Here is a 20991-nt window from a genome sequence, read left to right on the forward strand (position 1 = left end):
GGGTCTTCTTTTGGGTATATATGGCAACAGGTATGTCAGTTTTATATATATATGAGTCGTGACGCCACTAACGGTTTGCGGTCAGGGATATGGGTGACCGCCACTGCAAATTTAACGAGCGTCTGGGGCTGATGGAGTCTGCAGTTGGATGGTGTGGCCTCCCGTGAGTGAGGCTGACCCCAGGGGCTCGGGTGTGTAGAACAACAGATTCCAGAATAACTCAGGCTCAATCCGGAAAGTCTTTCAACTTGTTTTTACTCACTTTTGCTGTTATCGTGAGGTAACCCGGGCGATGCTCAGACAAACCAGGTGGAACCAGGAACTCCTTCAGGCCAATCTGAGGGTAACCATTAACTCGCCTTCCTAGCACTTCTTTGTTCGGATAACCCTTGACTTGAAGTACTGTGGGGTCTATCCAGGGAGTCGCTACTGCCTTTTCTCCCTTTTTGGCCCTTTTGCCGGCAGTGTGTACCAGGTGAGATGGCTTCAACCTCTGTCTCCTTATGGGTCCCTGCGTTGCTGCTGAGGTTCAGACTCTGTATGGTTGGGGAGGTACCTCTAGTCCCCTCACAGGTAGGTTTAGCAGATCAATAAATGGACATCTATTCTAGGGACCTGTTCCCCGTGCGTGTCTAGTCACCAGCAGTCCCCGTACTCAACCGCTCTCTCAGTCTTTCTGACTGACTCACTGCTAACCGTTCTCCCCCGCTAACAGCTACTTCACATGCAGGGTCTGACTAGCGTGTGTGCGCGTCTGCGTCTCCTAGTAACCGCAGCTCACCACCACCAGACTGGCTTGCTCCACTCCTTTCCTTTTAGCCTCTGCAACTTAGCTTCCAGCCCCACCACTACACCCCTTGATAAGAATTGTGTCACGCTGTACGCTCAGTCAGGAGGGGGCAGGGCAGACAACAGGTCACTCAAGAGCAGAACACAGCAGAGCCAGAAGTATCACTGGCGAAGTCCAAGAGAAACAGTGCCCTAATAAAGCAGCCTGACCTCCAAAACGAGGCAGAAAGGATTAACCCCTAACGTGACTTGCATCAGAAGTTAAACTAAAAAAAAGGCTCAGCTCCAGCTGAGCCAGGAGTCAATCATGACAAATTGAAGGCAAGTCTCCTCTAGAGGCTACCCAAGGGTGCCATCTAATGGTGTGGGAGACCTGGTTGCTATGTGTCTGTGCGTACACACCTCATTCTGGCCTTTGGAATTACCTGGAAGTACTGTCCCAGCATGGGTGCAGTACTCAGTGGTGCCTGACCAGGTCAGGGGCGCCACATTATTATGCAGTCCCTATATTCCTCCACATAGTATTATGCAGACTGCATAGTCCTCCATATAGTATTATTCAGCCCCCATATTTCAACATAGTATTATGCAGCCCCCATATAGTAGTATGCAGCTCTTATATTCCTCCATATAGTAGTATGCAGCTCCCAAATTCCACCATATAGTATTATGTAGCCCCCATATAGTAGTATGCAACCCCCATATAGTAGTTTGCAGCCCTTATATTCCTCCATATATTACTATGCATCTCCCATAGTCCACCATATAGTATTATGCAGCCCCCATATTCCACCATATAGATTATGCAGTCCTCATATAGTAGTATGCAGTCCTTACATTTCTGCATATAGTAGTATGCAACCCCCATATTCTACCATATAGTATTAAGCAGCCCCCATAACCATCATATAGTATTATGCAGCCCACATATTCCTCCATATAGTCTTATGCAGCCCCCATATAGTAGTATACAGCCCTTATATTCCACCATGTAGTAATATGCAATCCCCATATAGTAGTATACAGCCCTTATATTCCTCCATATAGCATTATGTAGCCCCCATATAGTATTATGCAGCCCCCATATTCCTCCATATAGTAGTATGCAGCTTCTATATTCCTTCATATAGTACTATGCAACCTCCATATCATTTAATGCACCCCCATAATCCTCTGGCCACTGTGATTAAATACATAAATACTCACTTCTCCTCATTTCCTTGCTGCTTCAGTCTCCTCAGCTTGTACACTCTTCTGCCGCTCTGCACATCTCAGCACACCAGCGTGCAGTAGTGACATCATCGCACTCTGCTATGCTGACCCATCAAAGTGCCGCAAACACAGCAATGCCGATACAATTGAAAGTTTGATCCTCAGTGGGGGGCCTGAATCACAGGCCCCATAGTGGTTGCGTGGTCTGCCGCCAATGGCGGTACGCCACTGGCTGACCTCCTCGGGCCCAATTAATCCTCGGGCCCAGTCGCGATCGCTACCCCTGCGACCGTGATCATTCCGCCCCTGACTGCAATGTCAGAATGTCTTGAGCATATCTTCAGTAGTTTATAAGCTTCTTTTAACCGCCTCAAGCTTCAAAAACCATGGCTTAACCATTTTGGTGGCAGCTTTCACTTGAAAGATATACATTAGTTTATATTAAAATGTCCAAGAAGAATCACAAAGGCAAAAACAATGAAAAAAAGATTTAAAAAAACATGAGAAAAAAAAGTTTCAAGTCAAAAGACGCCAACGTGTCCTGAAGAATCTTTCTCCGGCAAATCTCAACGGGGTACACTAGAGTCTAAAAGACACGATGTGCATATACCCTACTGCTAACATATTAGTAACTGAAGTAAAATTGCGATTAGCAACACATCTGTTAAAATTAAAGATAAAATTAACAACTTGTTCAATGCTTTTTAAAGAACAAACATTATTTTGCACTCTTTAAGGCCTGATGTACAAATGTAGCAATGATATAGTATTTATAGATGCAGTATATACAGTGTATAGTATAACACAACAGCTGAGAATACAAACAATACAAGGGCAGATGTAACAGGGACTGCACACGAGGCATCTGGCTTTAGAAGTTAGATCACCAGTTTCCGACTCAGAGTTTCTAAATATAAAACAATGCTGGCAGGAAATGTGTATTGTGTGCACGATCCCACAACAGACGCACTGATGGAAGTCATGGCCAACAGTGTAAAAGTGAAATCCACAGATAAGGTGAAGGCGTCTGCTTTGGTTGCGAGACATTTTAAGAAATCAGATATTTGCATGACTCGATAATTTCTTCATGCCAATAAAACCATTGAGGCAGATATAGTAATGTGTTTGCTTTCAATATTTGATAAAAAGTTTTAAACCTTCTTATTTTTTGTTTTAGAGACTTTTTACTACTCAGTTGTGGTTTCAACTGTAGTCCACATGCACACATTATTTGGATTATTTGGTGAGTTATTTACATCAGTATTTGTAAGCCAAAACCAGGAGTGGAACAATCAGAGGTAAAGTATAATAGATACCACTACTGTATTTATCCCCCACTCCTGGTTTTAGCTTACAAATACTGAGGTAAAAAACTCACCAAATACTCAACATGTGCATGTGGCCTAATAGGTGGCACCAGCATGATCATTGTTTTTTCCCTCTAGGAGGGACCTCATTTGCACTTTTCTGTGGAACTTTCGCAAAAAGACTGATTCGCAAAGGGACTCCTTAAGGAAAAACAGATCATCAAACAAATTTCTTTTAGAGTTCAATGCTGTACACAAAGGCCTAGAATGTCTAAAAGATATTTAGTTATTGTGCATACGTTGAGTATTTGGTGAGTTTTTTTTTACCTCAGTATTTGTAAGCCAAAACCAAGAGTGGAACAATCAGAGGAAAAGTAGAATAGAAACACAGGCACCACTTCTATATGTTTTACTCACTCATGGCTTTGACTTACAAATACTGAAGTAAAAAAGTCACCAAATTCTCAATGTGTGAACGTAGCCTTAGTTGAATTTAGGGTTGACTAACTGATAAAGGACTTGTGACTTTTTTGTCTGTCACATTGTAACTTCTTAGCTTCACTTGATAACCCTATCCCAATGTATTTGTATGCAGACATTAGGTAGCACAGTCTTCTCTGGGATTTTAAGCATAGCTGTATCCACTTCCCTTCTGAGCTTTAGTGGTTCTGATTGATGAGGTGAAGGATACGTAGACTATCGCAATTCCTTTCTCTCTCATCCTAAGCGGTGTATACTAACAGCAATAACTCCGACACTTCATTACGACATTATCATCTTAAACCATCACTGCCAAACAACAAACAATTCGTCTCTCGTGGCCAAATAGCCTTCCTGTCATGATGTGCCTTAAATTCGTCTGGTTGATTCATGATTTTTTTATTTTTCACAAGAATACATCCATGAAAACTTTGTAAACAATGTTTATTGCATACAACTGCCCCCTGTTTATACTCTCTTTAGTCAGTTTCCTATAGATTTCAACAATGTCACCAGCCTGTTAGCAGACGTGTCCTGTGTGACCTGACTGTTCAGATGCTGCGTCCAGTCAGCATTTTGCATTTAGTTTCCTATACTTTAGACGTCACATGTGAAATATGTCTTCCTCACTATAAAGATTAATGAGCGAACGAAAAATTGCTTTTGGCCAGTAGTCAGTAAACCCTGGTTACATTGAGTTGTATTATACCTAAAACTTAAACTTTCATGCCGAAAGGGAATCTATCACCCAGGAATCACGAACTCACACTCTCTTCACAGGAGCGGGTCGGTTGCATGCATCTCTATGCAGCTGAGACGCTCCTGTGAGGAGAGTGTGAGTCCGTGACGGGTGATGCACCACAAAACTCTCGCAAGATACAGGAAAGGCAATCGCAAGTGTCACACCGGTCTTACTGAAAGAGCGGCTACTGGGAGAAAATTAACTAATTTTTTCCTGGGAGCCGCTGACTTTCAATTACACATGGCGACTAAATTCACCACTCACATCACTGTGAGTGCTGGCTGCAAGCACGTCCCAATACTTTGATTAACTGCATAGATTTGCTGCAGAGCAAGCTGTCCATAGTTACATAGTTACATAGTTACTAAGGTTGAAAAAAGACCTAGGTCCATCTAGTTCAACCTTCCTCCACCAGTTCTACATTTGGTCACAAAGTCATTTATAACCAACAATGTTGTGTGTACTGAGGAAATCATCCAGCCCTTTTTTGAAAGCTGTTATAGTATCTGCCATTACTGCCTCTTGTGGTAGGGCATTCCACAGTCTGACTGCTCTAACTGTAAAGAACCCTTTCCTATTTAGATGTCGGAATCGCTTTTCTTCCACTCGCAGTGAATGACCCCTGGTCCTTAGTATTGTCTTCGGAAGAAATAAGTCATGTGCCAGTCCTTTATATTGACCACACATGTATTTATATATATAAATGAGATCTCCTCTGAGACGTCTTTTTTCTAAGCTAAACATATCTAACTTTTTCAACCTGTCATCATATGGGAGGCCTTCCATTCCTTGTAGTAGTCTAGTTGCCTGCCTTTGAACTGACTCTAACTTCTGAATGTCCTTTTTAAAATGTGGAGCCCAAAACTGAATCCCATATTCCAGATGTGGCCTTACAAGTGATTTATAGAGGGGTAACAATACGTTGGGATCACGAGATCTTATCTCTCTTTTTATACACCCTAGAATCTTGTTTGCTTTAGCAGCTGCTGCTTGACATTGAGTGCTGCTGCTCAGCTTATTTGTAATGAGAATACCCAAGTCCTTCTCCTGTTCTGTAGTCCCGAGTTTACTTCCATTTAATGTATACGCAGCTATAGGATTACTCCGTCCTAGGTGCATTACTTTACATTTATCAACATTGAATCTCATTTGCCAAGTATCTGCCCATTCTGACATCTTATCCAGATCTTTTTGTAATATTATACTATCAAGGTCAGTTTTTAATATCCTACATAGTTTGGTGTCATCAGCAAAGACTGACACTTTACTATCAATCCCATCCACAAGGTCATTAATAAAGAGATTAAAAAGAATTGGTCCTAGCACAGATCCCCGCGGCACCCCACTGCAGACTATAACCCATTTAGAGAATGTTCCATTTATGACTACTGTTTGTTTCCTATCTTTTAGCCAATTCCTTACCCAGTTGCATATAGTTTCCCCTAGTCCTTGCTTCTGGAGCTTTAGTATAAGGCTATTATGTGGTACAGTATCAAATGCATTTGCAAAGTCCAAATAAATCACATCAGCTGCAATACCAATATCCAGGTTTGCACTTACCCCCTCATAGAACCCCAACAGGTTGGTTAGACACAATTTATCTTTCATGAATCCATGCTGTTTGTCAGTTATTATATTATTTTCTCCAACATATTTTTGCATGTCATCCCTTAAAATGCCCTCATGCCAATATTCAGGTTCCCTTTAAAGTCCTGCATACAATTTTTTATTGTTCCTTTGTTCGCTAAATGCAAAATGAAGTCTTCTAATTTTATATCATTTTACTGTTTTAGAATATCTAATATATTAGCTCAATGCTCCTGTTCAGTTTTAAAGACTTGGGCAGTGTTCACATGTTCTGTAATCATCTGTTACAACGGATCCTGCAGAAATCCGTTGACAAAATTTGTCTGGGAGTCGGATGACTGGAGAACTTAACTGACTTCTATTTCTAGTTATCTTCCATTCGAAACGGATCCAATACAAATGCAAGAAAAACGGATGACTAAATAGCAATCCGTTAACGGATGTGTCGTCCAAAGGCTCCCATGTTAAAGAAAACGGATCCGTCAGACATCAGTTACTTAGCAACTGACAAAAAAGTTATGTCTGCAGAACTTTTTTGACAAAGGATCTCAGCAGGATCCGTTCTAACAGATGATTACAAGACATGTGATTTCCCCCTGCTTACTCTCAGAGTGGGGCGTCATTCAGGCATCCGAGTTGCACATATGCATTGTATCCATTTTTTTTTCATACATACAGCGTGTACCCATCATAAACTATGATGCTAATCATGCTAATCACATGTCCATGATTATTTTGTGTCCATTCAAAACACATGGAGACATGTCCACTTTTTTCCGGCAGCACAAATGACAAAGGGACAATACAGGTCCCTTGAAAAACACGTACATCACGTACAGCACGCGGATGGCATCTGTGTCTCATCCATGTGCTGCATGTGTTTAATATTGAGAAGAATACTAGAAGCTTTGTAATTTTCTTATTTTTTGATCCATCCATGAAATTCTCTGATGGTAAAAACAGACACTTGGATGACACACTTAGGCTGCTTTCACACATCAGTTTTTTGCAATCAGGCACAATCCGGTTTGTGCCTAATGCAACGGATCCGTCTCAGAGTATGTAAAAACTGAGGCGATGGATCCGGTAAAAAACGGATCCGTGTTTTGGTTTTTTTTGTTTTTTTTTTAAACTGAGAGAGAGAGAGACCCCATCATCTCCGCACACCCCTGCACTATCACACGCATCATCTCTGCACACCCCTGCACTACCGCACGCATCATCACTGCACACCCCTGCACTACCGCATGCATCATCACTGCACACGCAGGCACTACCGCATGCATCATCACCGCACACGCAGGCACTACCGCACGCATCATCTCCGCACACCCCTGCACTATCGCACGCATCATCTCCGCACACCCCTGCACTACCACACGCAACATCACTGCAGACGCAGGCACTACCGCACGCATCATCTCCGCACACCCCTGCACTACCACATGCATCATCACCGCACACACCCCGGCACTACTGCACGCATCATCTCCGCACGCACCATCACCGCACACCCCTGCACTACCGCACTCATCATCACCGCACACGCAGGCACTACCGCACGCATCATCACCGCACACACCCCAGCATTACCTCAGTGACGTCCCCGCTGACAGCGCGATTCACTTCAGTTGCTGCGTGGAGCTGATAGAGAGTGGTGGTGTTCTACTGGCGCTCCTGTCAGCTTCATGTAGCAGAGCTGAAAGCGTCGCGAGACCTCTGTGGATTACGTTGGACCTGGAGGGGTATTTGTGGATTTTAATAAAATGGTGAAAGAGGGTGATTTTTTGTGTTTTATTCCAAATAAAGTATTTTTTCGGGTGTATGTGTTTATTTACTTTCACTTACAGGTTAATCATTGGGGGTGTCCCATAGACGCCTGCCATGATTAACCCTTTATTACCCTGATTGCCACCGCACCAGGGCAATTCGAGATGAGCCAGGTAGAGTCCTGGAACTGTCACATCTAATGGATGTGGCAATTCCGGGCGGCTGCTGGCTGATATTTTTAGGCTGGGGGGCTCCCCATAACGTGGAGCTCCCCATCCTTAGAATACCAGCCTTAAGCCGTGTGGCTTTATCTTGGCTGGTATCAAAATTGGGGGGGACCGCACACCGTTTTTTTTTAATTATTTATTTATTTATTTTACTGCACGATATAGACACGCCCACCGGCGGCTGTGATTGGTTGCAGTGAGACAGCTGTCACTCATCGTGGGGGAGTGTCTGACTGCAACCAATCATGGGTGCCGGTGGGTGGGGAAAGCAGTCAATACGAGATTGAATAATGGACGGCCGGCATTTTCAAATCAGGAGAAGCCGCCAGCAGTGTGACAGCCGTGCAGCGCTGCGCCCGTGATCGGTGAGTGGGTGAGAGTGAGCGAATGAGTCAGTGCGTGAGTGAGTGATTTTCTGACAAGCAATGAATTTATATCACTTCTGGGCATGCTCAGAAGTAAAAACCGAATCCGGTACATGCTTCCGGCATTTGATGCATGCCACCGGATTCGGCGTGCATAGACTTTCATTATGCACCATGCCACAGAGCGCTGCACCCGGCGCTATGCATTTTTTTGCCGCTGGCAAAAAATGGTCCTCTCTGCGTCGTGTGCGGCCGCCGGAGTGACAATTTTTGCCGCAACCGGCAAAAACCGGATCAAACGCGAGTACATGCGGCACAATCCGGTGCTAATAAAAGTCTATGAGGAAAAACCGCATCCGGCAGCAAAAAAAACAGATGCGTTTTTTCTGCAAAGCGCCGGATTGTGCCGCACAGCAAAAACCTGATGTGTGAAAGCAGCCTTATGTAAAACACTGATGACACCTGGACAATTTTTTCATGTACACCTTTAAATATGGAGGTGTGAATGAAGCTTTAAAGATAGCAGCGGGAAAGTGGCTGTACATAGAATACACTGTGGGGAGAGGAAAAAACATGTACCATCACAGGGCGTGATTACATAAAACAGGCTACAGGGGAAAGCACATGAAGAGGAAATAACTGCAGGAAAGTTGCTGAGCTGATGTGCACTATGTATATATAGAAAATGTATTAAACGCATGTGTGTGCAGGTCCATGTTGCCGTCTGTGTGTCCCTGTGTGTGTTCCATGTGCTGTCTGTGTGCTATCCATGCTATCCGTGTGACATTTGGATAGCACACAGACAGCATGAACTTGTATACTTACCTGTCTCCAGCACTGCTCTCACACTTGCTTCTGGGTCCACAGTCAGTGCAGTGAATATTCATGAGGCATAATTAGCGGGACCCGGAAGCAACAAAAGGTGCCGGAGACAAGTAAGTTTAAAAATCCATTTCATTTCAGCAAAGGGGTGTCCTCCGGTACATGTCACATGGATCTCATCTCAGTGTTTGGTCCATGTGACATCCGTGCTGCATGCCAAAAAATGGACATATCACTGTGTGGAGCACATGGCCACGCATATGCTCCACACAGACACATGCTCTGTGTCACAACACGAACGTGTGATGTGAGCAAACCCATTGATTTTAATGGGTCTACGTGCATCCATGTCTCCGGTACGTATGGAAATGGAAACCACACGTATCAGAAGCACAGAGGTGTGAAGGAGGCCTAATGCCTCCTTCACACGTCAATGAAAAACAGACATATTTTTCACTGACGTGATAAAGGTTGGCTTATCCCTTCATGTGCCGTGATTTTGGCACATGTGTGATCTCTGTGTGCTATCCGTGATAATGCACGGAGATCAGGAACTTATACTCACCTGTCCACGCTCCTCCTGTCGGTGGTGCTGATATCTACCGCAATGCTGTGTCCAGCCACCGGTGTCTCACCGCTGCTGCAACTTCCGGGTCCTCTGTGCAACATGTATGAGCATAATTAGCCAGCTTGGAAGCAGGAGACAGCAGCGAGTGGAGACAGGTGAGTTTAAAAAGCTTTTTATTTTAAATGTCCGTGATTTTCTGGTAGGTGTTTCATGGGTCACACCACTGGTTGATCCATGGGACATCAGTGATGCCGGAGAAAAACGGACTTGTCTCCGTGCAGAACATACAGACACGCGTGTATGCTGCACGGAGACAAGTCTGTGGGAAATCACTGATATGTGCGCAGACCCATTGATTTTAATGGGTCTGCATATGTCTGTGATTCTGGTGCATATAAAAACTGCAACATACGTATCAGAATCACTGACATGTTAAGGTGGCCTAAGACAAAGTATGGCGACACCTACACATTAGGCCCGTTTCACATGTCAGTGAAAAACACAGACGTTCTTCACTGACGTGTAAAACACGCACATGTCCATCCGTGTGCCGTGATTCACGGCACACGTGGGTTGTCCATGTGCAATCCGTGATCCGTGATTGCATATGGAAATTACTCACCTGCCTTTACTGCTGCTGTCCATGGTGCTGATCTCCTCGGGTCTCCAGCGTCTGCCCACCGCTCTCAGCACCTACTTCCTGGTCGGGTTTTCCTGCTCTCATGAATATTCATGAGCCAGGCAGAAACTGCGGAGAGCGGAGGCTCCAGAGCAAATCGCAGGTATTGTAAGTTGAAAATATTTAATATGTCCGTGATTTTCTGGTACGTGTTTCACTGATCACACACGGATCACACCATAGTGTGGTCCGTGGGTCATCAGTGATGCCAGAAAAAAACTGACTTGTCTCCGTGCAGAATCACGGCCACGGGTGTATGCTGCACAGAGACACGTTCAGTGAAAAATCACTGATGTGTGAGCAGACCCATTGATTATAATGGGTCTGCGTATGTCTGTGATTCTGGTACGTTTAAAAAAAAAGCACATACGTACCAGAATCACTGACGTGTGAAAGGGGCCTAACACCTAGAAAAGCTTTTATAATATCCCATTCCAAATGCAGAGGCATTAATGTCGAACTGTTCCCCCTATGCACCTAAAACAGCTGTCACTCCCCTTATGGTACTGGCATGTGACCACTTCAGTCCATGATCTTTCCCCATTGCATTTTACTGTGCTCAGACACTGTAAGATTATACTGGCATACACAATGTTATTAGAAGTCGCTGATTCAACAAATCTGTTCAGATACTCTTCCGTGAAAAGCCATGTTCCAGACCAGAAAGCCGTACTGTGAAGAGGCAGCACTTTTAGAAGAACGGCATGGACACTGCTCTGATAAACACAATATATGAGTCACTTGATTAAACAGATGTTTGCTGAAAATTTGTAAAACATATGTTAGAAAGTATTCAACTGCTTTAATCATAGCAATCATAGGATGTATATTGTGCCCCACAGAAGCACCTATAGTACAACACAATTTTTTATATTGAGAAATACATCTCATTCGTAAATAAATTTAACAATCTTCTACATATAAACTACATTAAATACTCACATGCTGGAGATGTCTATCAGATTGATATGCTCTTCATACCCTAGCTGGCTTGCCAGTTCTCTGAATTCCTCTGTCATCTGTATCAATCCCAAATCCAAATTAAACTCCGCGGGAAATTCCAGAATCCAGTATCTAGAAAAGACATAAGGGTCATCATGACTTTTTGTCCTCATAAAATGGCACATCTTTGATAACATTGGTCTTACATTTGAAAAAATATTTTCTGCTGACCTAAGTATTTTTATGAAAGGTGCTGATTCCAGATACAATGTAAAAAAATATACAACACCTCAATTTTTTTTTCATTAATGAGAAATGTTTGATAAAAGAGTTATTTTCTTCTCCAAGATTGTATCACATCGTACGTACTAGGTGTAATGATAAACAAATACCTCCAATTAGAAATATGGTATAGCTCTCCTGATAAGCTATGTCGCTTACCTTCTGTAAAAGGTATCGCAGATTAGTTATCCATGCAGTGGTGTCACTAGAGTCCAATGAGCCCAGATGCAAAGTTTGGACCTGTGCCTTCCCCCCACATGTTGGTAAGATTTATGGGCCCTTGTAGTGTTCTAAATCCTATAAAGACATACGAGTTCCCCCCTATTCATTATGTAGTAATGACGCCCATCCTGTACTAATGTCGCTTATTCTGGGCCCCTTCCTGGTAAATATGTCACACATGCTAGTAAATGGGTTTTCTATCCTGATAAGCATGTCCCCCATCTTGGTATATATGTCCCCATCTTGGTATACACGACTCCCATTTTGGGTCCATCCTGGTATGCATGTCAACCATGTTGGTATATATGTCCCCCATCCTGGGTTCCTTCCTTATAAATATGTCCTCCTTCCTGGTACATATATCCCCGATCCTGGTGTATGTGTCTCCCATCCTAAGCCCCATCCTGGTAAATATGTCCCCCATCCCGGTAAATATGCCCCCCTTTCCTAGTATATGTGTCTCTAGCCTGAGCCCATCCTTGTATATATGTCTCCATCCTGGTATATATCACTCCAAGCCTGGTATATATGTCCCCATCCTGGTATATATATCCCCATCCTGGTATATATGTTCCCATAATCTGCCCATCTTGATATATATGTACCTATCTTGGTATAGGTTCCACATCCTGGGCACTTCCTGGTATATATGACCCCATCCTGGTATATATGTCTTGATCCTGGTATACAGTATGTGTCCCCATCCTGGTATATATCCCCATCCTGGGCCCATCATGGTATATGTTCTTATCCTAGGATCATGTTTAGTATATATTTACTTATCCTGGGCCCCTTCCTGGTATACAGCTGCAATGAGAACTATACTATATTTGTAATTGGAGGTATATGCTAATATTATTATTATACCTACCTTGGGATGAGATCATGAAGATGAAAATACCCCTTTAAAGGTTTTAAAGTAGAGTATCATTGGTAAAAAGAAATTCTGAAGAAGCCATAGCATGTAATATATTAGTTTCATGCATAAAAATGAATCTATTGTCTAACCGAGGGAACAATAGTTGTGAACATTTTAATTGTTATGGAGATATTTTCTTGATATGATGTTCTGCAACAGTTTTGATATAATAGGTAATAGTTGGGTGTTGTAAAACAGCCACAAATGTAACAGAATATATCAAGATCATTCCTGCACCTTCCATGAACTGTTCAAGTGCTCGATGACATATTCAACAAAAACATTTTTAACAGAGTTAAATTTGTTTTGTTATGTATGACTGTACGTTGCCATTGGGTTTGACGTCGCTTCCATAGCTATAAAATTACGATATCGGCTGTTATTAACTGCTTATTAAATAGTCTTCCTATTATTTGTACCACTTGCATAGTCAGCATTTCTTTAGGTGCATTCAGCATATCCATGTAATATAATTAAAGTATTAAGTGACGAGCTTGTCACTGCTCAATACTCGATCGAGCATCGGGGTGCTCGGGTATGCTCAAGTTCCCACCCTACAGGTTCCGCGGCTGTTAGACATCCCATAAACATGGGGGATTGCCTGCCATACACAGTAATGCCATAGCCATGTTTGCTACTGGTATTACTGTGATTGGCAGGCCGTATCGCATCATCGGATCTTACATGAGACCCAGGGGTGCAATGTTCGGCACACTGTCCTCTAGACTAAAGATAATCGAACATTTGGAGGTTCGGTTCACTGGCAGTAAACGAACGAAACCTCCACATGTTCGAACTTTGCCCATGAAAATTCGGAAACAGTAATGGGCAGTATAAGTCTCTGCCCACATACAGCCAGCCATAAGCAGATCCCTTCCAGGGAAGTATGGATGCACATTTTCAATTTTTTTTTTTGGGGGGGGGGGGGTTGCACACTACATGTGAACACGCTGTTTGTTATCCCAGTGCAAGTCGTTCAAACACTGTAAGTGGCTCGCACACGGCTGAGCACTGAGTGTACTTGAGCACAGCGTTGTTCGTGCGAGTTAAGTTCGCACGTAAAGCATTCAAACTCGGAATCCCGGCCTGTGTTTTGAAGTTGGTGTTCGTTAAAAAACCGAACCTTAGGTTCGCTCATCTCTACTCTGGATGCAGTTCAAGGGAGGGAGAGCTTAGATTAGAACAGGCATATAGGCTGTGTTTAATTGTTATTGCAGTACATTGTATATTGTACACTTGCACCCTTTAGTGCCTTTCATTTGGCACTAAAAGGTGTGTTTAGTCTTTTTTAACCTAATAAATAAATAAATAAATAAATAATTAAAACAAACACCATGGTGTCCCCTCTATTTTTGATAACCAGCCAAGGTAAAGCAGACAAATGTGGGCTAGTATTATCAGTCTGGTAAGGCCCATGGCTATTTGGCTATCACATTAGATGCGCCAATTCTGGCATTGTCCCTGGCTCTTCCCGATTGCCCTGGTGTGGTGGCAATTGGGGTAATATTTGTTGGGGTTGATGTCAAATGGTATTACTAGAGTTCCTTAGTAAACACCATTTTGCAGAAAAAACAGGCATGACTGAAGGAAACAGATTTGATTTTTGGATTCAGCACACAAAAATTCATAATGAGCATGGTATCATGTAGTCAGTAAAACTGATGTAGGGCAGTGTAATGATATTTTCTTTGAATAGCTGCTCATTGGTCCAACATTGTTTATAATGAAAATCAGCCTGCTTATAATAAAAATAACTGAGTTTAGAGAATCAGATGTAAATCACATGACATAGAGAATGGAGAAATTGACAATTGCTACATTTTATATTTGTAATTAAAGGGGTCGTCTGGGACTTTACATTGATACCCTAATCGTAGAATAAGTCATCAGTGTTTGATCATTGGGGGTGCAACACCCGACACCCCCCATGGATCAGCTTTTCCCATAGCCAACAAGGGCTGAAACTACTCTGTTGTGGAACTGCCCAGCACAGCTCCATTGACTGTATAGTGGCCACTACTAGGTACTGTATATCTGTCCTTTATTAGAATCACTAGAGGGCAGATGTGCAGTATCTGGCCTCGGCCACTGTACTATTGACAGGATTGCGCTGTGCACCTCCGCAACTGAGTAGCTCTAGCCGGCAGCGGCAACAGCTGATCGCTGTAGGTGCTGGGTGTCCCACCCCCACCAATCAGACTAATGCCTTATCCTAACGATAGATTATCAGTTATTAAGTCCCGGACAACCCCTTAAATATTAAAGGAATGTTCCAGCTTTATAAAAATAAAGTTTATTAATTGTGCAATAAAATTGAGCAAAACTGGAAACAGAATAGTACACTTTTTGTGATGATCTATTTTCCATTTTAAAATCTCTGTTTAGAATCAATTAATATAATGTATTATACTGTATATAGTCTGCTTTACAATAACAATGATGGAAATTTGTCCTTGCCCAATCTATAAAACCTAAGTTTTTGTACTCATTAAAGTTAGCCATGATCATTATTATTTATACTAGAAGGTGGCCCGATTCTAACGCATCGGGTATTCTAGAATTTATTGTGTAGTTAATTTATGATTTTTGTTATATATATATATAGATGTTGTTGTGTGTAGTTGCCAAGTGTTTTTGTAGGGCGCTGTAAATGTTCTGGGTGTTGTCTGGGTGGGGGGGTGAGAGCGGTGTTGTTTGTGTGTTGCGTTGTGTGTGTTGCGTTGTTTGTGGAGTGCTGTGTGTCTGCAGCATTGCATGTGTGTGGTGCTGTGTGTGTTGCGTGGTTTGTGTGGGTGTGTGTGGGGTGCGTGTGTGTGTTTTGGGGAAAGGTATGCTTTGTGCAGTGTGTTTGTGTTGCGCGGTGTGTGTGTATATTTGTGTGTGCCGTGGTGTTTGTGTGTTGGGTGTTGTGTGTGTGCGGTGTTGTCTGTGTGTGTGGGTGTCTGTGTAGGGCGGTGTTTGTGGTTCCCAGTGTGTGTGTGGTGTGTTGTGCAGTGTGTGTGTGGCAGTGTGTGTGAGTTTTTGGGGGAGGTGTGCACCCCCATCGTGCTCCATCCCCCATGCTGCGCACCCCCATCGTGCTCCATCCTCCATGCTGTGCACCCCCATCATGCTCCATCCCCCATGCTACGCACCCTCCATAGTGCTCCTTCGCCCATGCTGCTGTGGCGCCCTAGGACCTGGTCGCCACAACGGCATTGCCCTCCTGAGGGTTAATGCTGAGCCTGGAGGTAATGGGGAAATCTACTGGCCAGTAAGTTAACATCCACCGCAGTTTCTCCCTCAGGCCAGTAGGGGGAGCTCTGAACCTGAAGTTTCAGGGAGCTTCCTTAAGCCTGACCTGGGGGAGGAGTTAGTTAGTCTGTAGGGAGCAGCAGAAGTGAACAGACACAGAGTGAGCTGTCCTGTGAATCTGGGGCCTAGAGCTGGAGCAGTTTGGCCCAGAGAAGCAGGAGTAGCTGAGAGGCAGCAGAGAGACTCGGACATCGGAGTCTGTGGTTGCCAGGGTATAAAATCCGTCCCTGGTAGCCGAATCCGAAGGGCAGGGGAGCTGCAAGCCCCTGGCCCAGACACATCCAAGGTACAGCTGCAGCATCAGGGCCCGGTGTGGACCCCAGCGGAGAAGCACCAGGGAGTGGGCCTGCGCAGCCACCTACAGAGGGAAGGGACGTGCTATTGGTCCCAGCAGCGAAGAGGGCCATTGCTGGATTCAGAGAAGCAGGGTCCTATCATCACCAAGAAAGGTACAGGAGTAGGCCTCATACTCAGCTGGCCAGAAAGATCACCCCAAGTACTTCCAGGCCGACCGGATCCCCATCACCACCTGTAACGGTCTCCCAGGACTGGACTGTTCCCAGAGTAAAAGAGGAAAAGGTAAAGAGACTGTTGTTTGTGCCTGGTTCTTTCCTCGCCTGTCGGCCCTGCACCGTGTTAGTCACACAGCACCATAGACTTTCACAAGCACCAACTGTGCCCCGGGCATTGCTCCACCTGTGGGGAGCAGTACCATCATAGCTGCCATAATATCATCCCGGAGGCCTCACACAGCAGCGGCGGCTTATTAGCCGCATACCACAGGTGGCGTCACGAACACAACCATTAACAAGCAAGCCACATATTCTACTGACACCCACCAGGGCCACGGAGCCGGGCCCAGCCACCACTGACTACCACCGGACTAGTCCAGCCCGGCACCGGGTGTCCCATAGCCCTGGGGTGGGCGAGTCAACTTTTGGCGTCACGAACAGGATTTCGTGCCCGGTCCCACCGGGTACTGTGCGCCTGCCGGAATTGTGCTTAAAAGATTGTGTACTGGCTGCAGACCACCGCCGCCATTAGCCTCGCCGAGCGCAGGAAGAAGGGGGGCGTGCCTGACAAAGAGCGCGAAGGGAGCGCGCCATCAGAGCAGAGCGCCGTTAACCCCGCGCGACCCGGAAGAAAATTTGAAAAGTGAACGGAGCCTGGTAAGGTTCACTAAGGGGGAGGAAGATGTCCGACTCAGAGGGAGGGCAGGTGGCTGCCATAGCCCGAGACGCCGCAGCACCAGCAGAAGCAATCCCAGTCGCCGTCGCCCCGGCCCCCACTGTAGCGCCGGTAATGCCGATCACCATGCCATACATACCGGGAGCAGAATGGCTGCCGCAATACTCCGGGGAGTCCCATACCTTGAGTGACTTCAGAGAAAGCCTGCACAGCTTATTCCGGGTGTATCCGCTGACTGAGAGCCAGAAGGTGGGCATATTAATGGGACAGCTAGCCGGCGCAGCCCAGCGTGAAGCGAAGTCCTGGCCTGATACAGATAAAGGGACAGCAGCCCAGATACTGGCCAAGCTAAAGAGTACTTTTGACACCCGCACCGCAGCAGAGATGAAGATGAGATTCTTTGGGTGCAAGCAGCGGGCCACAGACAGCATAAGGGACTATGCCCTAAACCTGCAAGAGGCCCTGAAAGCAGTTAAACAGGTGGACCCAGAGAGTGTACGTGAAGAAGACAAACTCCTAACTGAGCAGTTCATAGAGGGGCTCCTGTCAGATGCCCACAGGACCCAGCTGCGTATCCTGGTCCTGCAGAACCCTGCTCTGGACTTTGCCAAGTTTAAGGACCAGGCCATCAGGGTACTGAGAGAATCTACGCCGAATGACCCAGTACCCCTCCGGCCTCCTGCTATCACGTACCCCGGGGTGGTGCCTGCAACACGAGCCACTGCAGGGGCTGAGGCGCAGTCCCTGGATAAGGATCCCACTGCGGAGCTCAGACAACAGGTCCAGGAGCTGACCAAGACTGTGGCTGCCCTTGCCAAGACCGTGCAGTCTCTACAAATGACCCCCTCGCCTGCGAAAATCGAGTTGGCCTCCAGCCCAGAGGACGTTCCATGGATGCGACAGAGAAGGATTCCGCCGACCCGAGGCAGAGACACAGACCGGTACGATTCAACAGGACAACCGATCTGCCGCAACTGCAACCAGGCGGGCCACATTGCACGACGCTGTCCTTTAAATGGGCCGAGCCTGGGGCCAGGAGCCGACCCCCAGGTGTAAGGAAGCCCGGCTCAACCCCCAGCCGCAGCAAGTATGTGGGAGGACGACCGGTCCTTCCCATTGTGCTGGATGGGATCCCTTTGAATGCCCTCCTGGATACGGGGTCCCAGGTAACAACCATCCCCCACAAACTGTACAAAAGATATTGGGCTGATTCAGACATTGACCATGGCCCAGATGATGATTTAACAATTGTGGCCAGTAATGGTCAGCCCTTACCTCAGATTGGGTACAAAGAAGTAACCATTAAAGTGGGGCGGGTGGAATTGCCATGTCAGGGGATGATAATTGTAGATATTGATCGCAAAGAATCTGACCCACTGCTAACTCTTGGTACAAATGTGATAGAAAATTGTATTGCCGAAGTGATAATTTTGTTACAGCAGGCGTCTGAAACTGCCAGCTCCGGGCAGCAGCGTGTCCTACAGAGGGAGATCAGAGCCCTGATGAGGAGGCAGCAGGTAGAGCTGGCCGGAGGAGAAATTGGCAGTGTGAGGGTAAGTGACCCCCTCCCCATTGTAATACCCCCAAGAAGTGAAATGTTGATATGGTGTCGGGCAGCAATAGGCCTCAAGGGTCAGGATTACCATGCCTTGGTAGAACCGGTGTATTCAGACAGTAGGCCGGGAGTCCTGGTAGCCAGAGGGGTAGCGGACGTCCGCAAGGGGAGAGTGCCCGTCCGTGTCCTGAATTGTGGGGAGGAGGAGGCCAAATTGCCCCGGTATGCCACTGTGGCAAAATTGTACACTGTCAGCAACAATACCATTAAAGCAGTGGAACCCTTGATCCCGTCCGACCAGGCGGAAGACAATGGCTCCAAGGGGCAGCCGGAAGACTGGTGCCAAAAATTACATGTGGGCACCGACTCCACCCCCTCACACCAAAAGCATGGGGTTTACCGGGTGGTACAGGAGTATGAGCGGGTCTTCAGCAAACACCCCCTAGATTTTGGGCAGGTGAAAGGGGTTCAACATCAAATCCCCATGGGTGATCATCATCCCATTAAAGAAAGATACCGCCCTGTACCCCCCGCACAGTATCAGTGTGCCAAGGAAATGTTACGGGAAATGAAGGAGGCTGGGGTTATCAGAGATAGTTGTAGCCCCTGGGCAGCTCCACTAGTGCTCGTAAAGAAAAAAGATGGTACAATGAGAATGTGTGTAGATTACAGGCAAATTAACCGCATTACACATAAAGATGCCTATCCACTACCCAGAATAGAGGAGTCACTAACAGCCTTAAAGTCAGCTAACTATTTCTCCACCTTGGATCTCACCAGTGGGTATTGGCAGGTTCCCGTGGCAGAGGCGGACAAGGAGAAGACTGCATTCACGACACCAATGGGTCTCTGTGAGTTCAATTGTATGCCATTCGGGCTCTGCAACGCCCCAGGGACATTCCAACGGTTGATGGAGTGCTGCTTGGGCCACCACAACTTCGAAACCGTGCTGCTGTACCTGGATGACGTAATAGTCTACTCCAAGACTTATGAGGACCACCTGAAGCACTTAGCAGAAGTGTTTGAGTCCTTGTCGAAATATGGCCTGAAGATCAAGCCGTCCAAATGTCACCTCTTGAAGCCAAAGGTACAGTACCTGGGTCATGTGGTCAGCGCAGAAGGCGTGGCACCTGATCCGGAGAAAGTCACGGTAATTAAGGACTGGCCAAGACCCACCACGGTGAAGGAGGTGCGGCAGTTCCTTGGACTGGTGGGCTACTACCGAAGGTTCATTGATGGGTTCACCAAGATAGCAGCGCCCCTTCAAGATCTCCTGGTGGGCCAGCCGAAGCAGGCTAAGAAGCAGAGCCCTCCATTTGAATGGGGCAGCCAACTGGAAACATCCTTTGTCCGGCTGAAAGGGGCTCTCACGGGAGAAGAAATTCTGGCCTACCCTGACTACAGCCAACCGTTTATACTGTACACAGACGCCAGCAACGTGGGACTGGGAGCAGTTCTGTCCCAGGTACAGGGAGGCAGAACTAGTCCTCAAGAAGAAGCGGAAGACGCATAAGTTGGATGATCAGTGGGAAAACGAGCCCTACACCATTATCCCCTCCAACTTTGACAATAGTAAGGTATGCCTCATAAGCAAAGATGAAGGCAAGACCTGTCAAGCAATTTCCCGAGACCGCCTGAAAGCGTGCCCTGAACGGTGCCGAATCCAAAGAGAAATGGAAGGAGTACAAGGAAGTCCCCAAAGTCAAGAGAAAGAAGGGGAGATGATTCAAACCATCCTTGGGAAGTTCCCCAAAACTTGGACCCGAATCAACAATGCCATAGTGGTACCAGTTTTGGCGTTTCCGCAGTTGGTCGAGCCAGAAACAGAAAAGGTTCCGGATCCACCTAAAGAATCGTCCGCTCCAGCACGAGATGACACGCCAGCAGTGGAACAGGAGGATCAACCCCCTGTCAGTGGTGAACCTGTCATACCCTTGGCGACTCCTGGACCACAAAGGCAACCATCACGCTTACCTATTGGGGTTAGGCCCACCTGTAGTGCTGAGATAGAAGACGTACCACGTAGTCAGGGGCAAACACC

At 45.9% G+C, this 20991-nt stretch overlaps 1 protein-coding gene across 2 annotated transcripts in view; it reads right to left on the reverse strand.

The window, feature by feature from the left end:
- The window catches only part of RASGRP3 (RAS guanyl releasing protein 3), a 183600-nt gene that overhangs the window by 81412 nt on the left and 81197 nt on the right, over nucleotides 1–20991 (reverse strand). For both annotated transcript variants that reach the window (XM_075338148.1, XM_075338145.1), the window contains one exon: nucleotides 11491–11622. In XM_075338148.1, coding sequence (XP_075194263.1) covers nucleotides 11491–11622 — 132 coding nt within the window. The remainder of the gene's footprint in view (nucleotides 1–11490; nucleotides 11623–20991) is intronic.

The sequence above is a fragment of the Anomaloglossus baeobatrachus genome, chromosome 3 (genome assembly GCF_048569485.1).
Source record: "Anomaloglossus baeobatrachus isolate aAnoBae1 chromosome 3, aAnoBae1.hap1, whole genome shotgun sequence".
NCBI classification, from domain to species: domain Eukaryota; kingdom Metazoa; phylum Chordata; class Amphibia; order Anura; family Aromobatidae; genus Anomaloglossus; species Anomaloglossus baeobatrachus.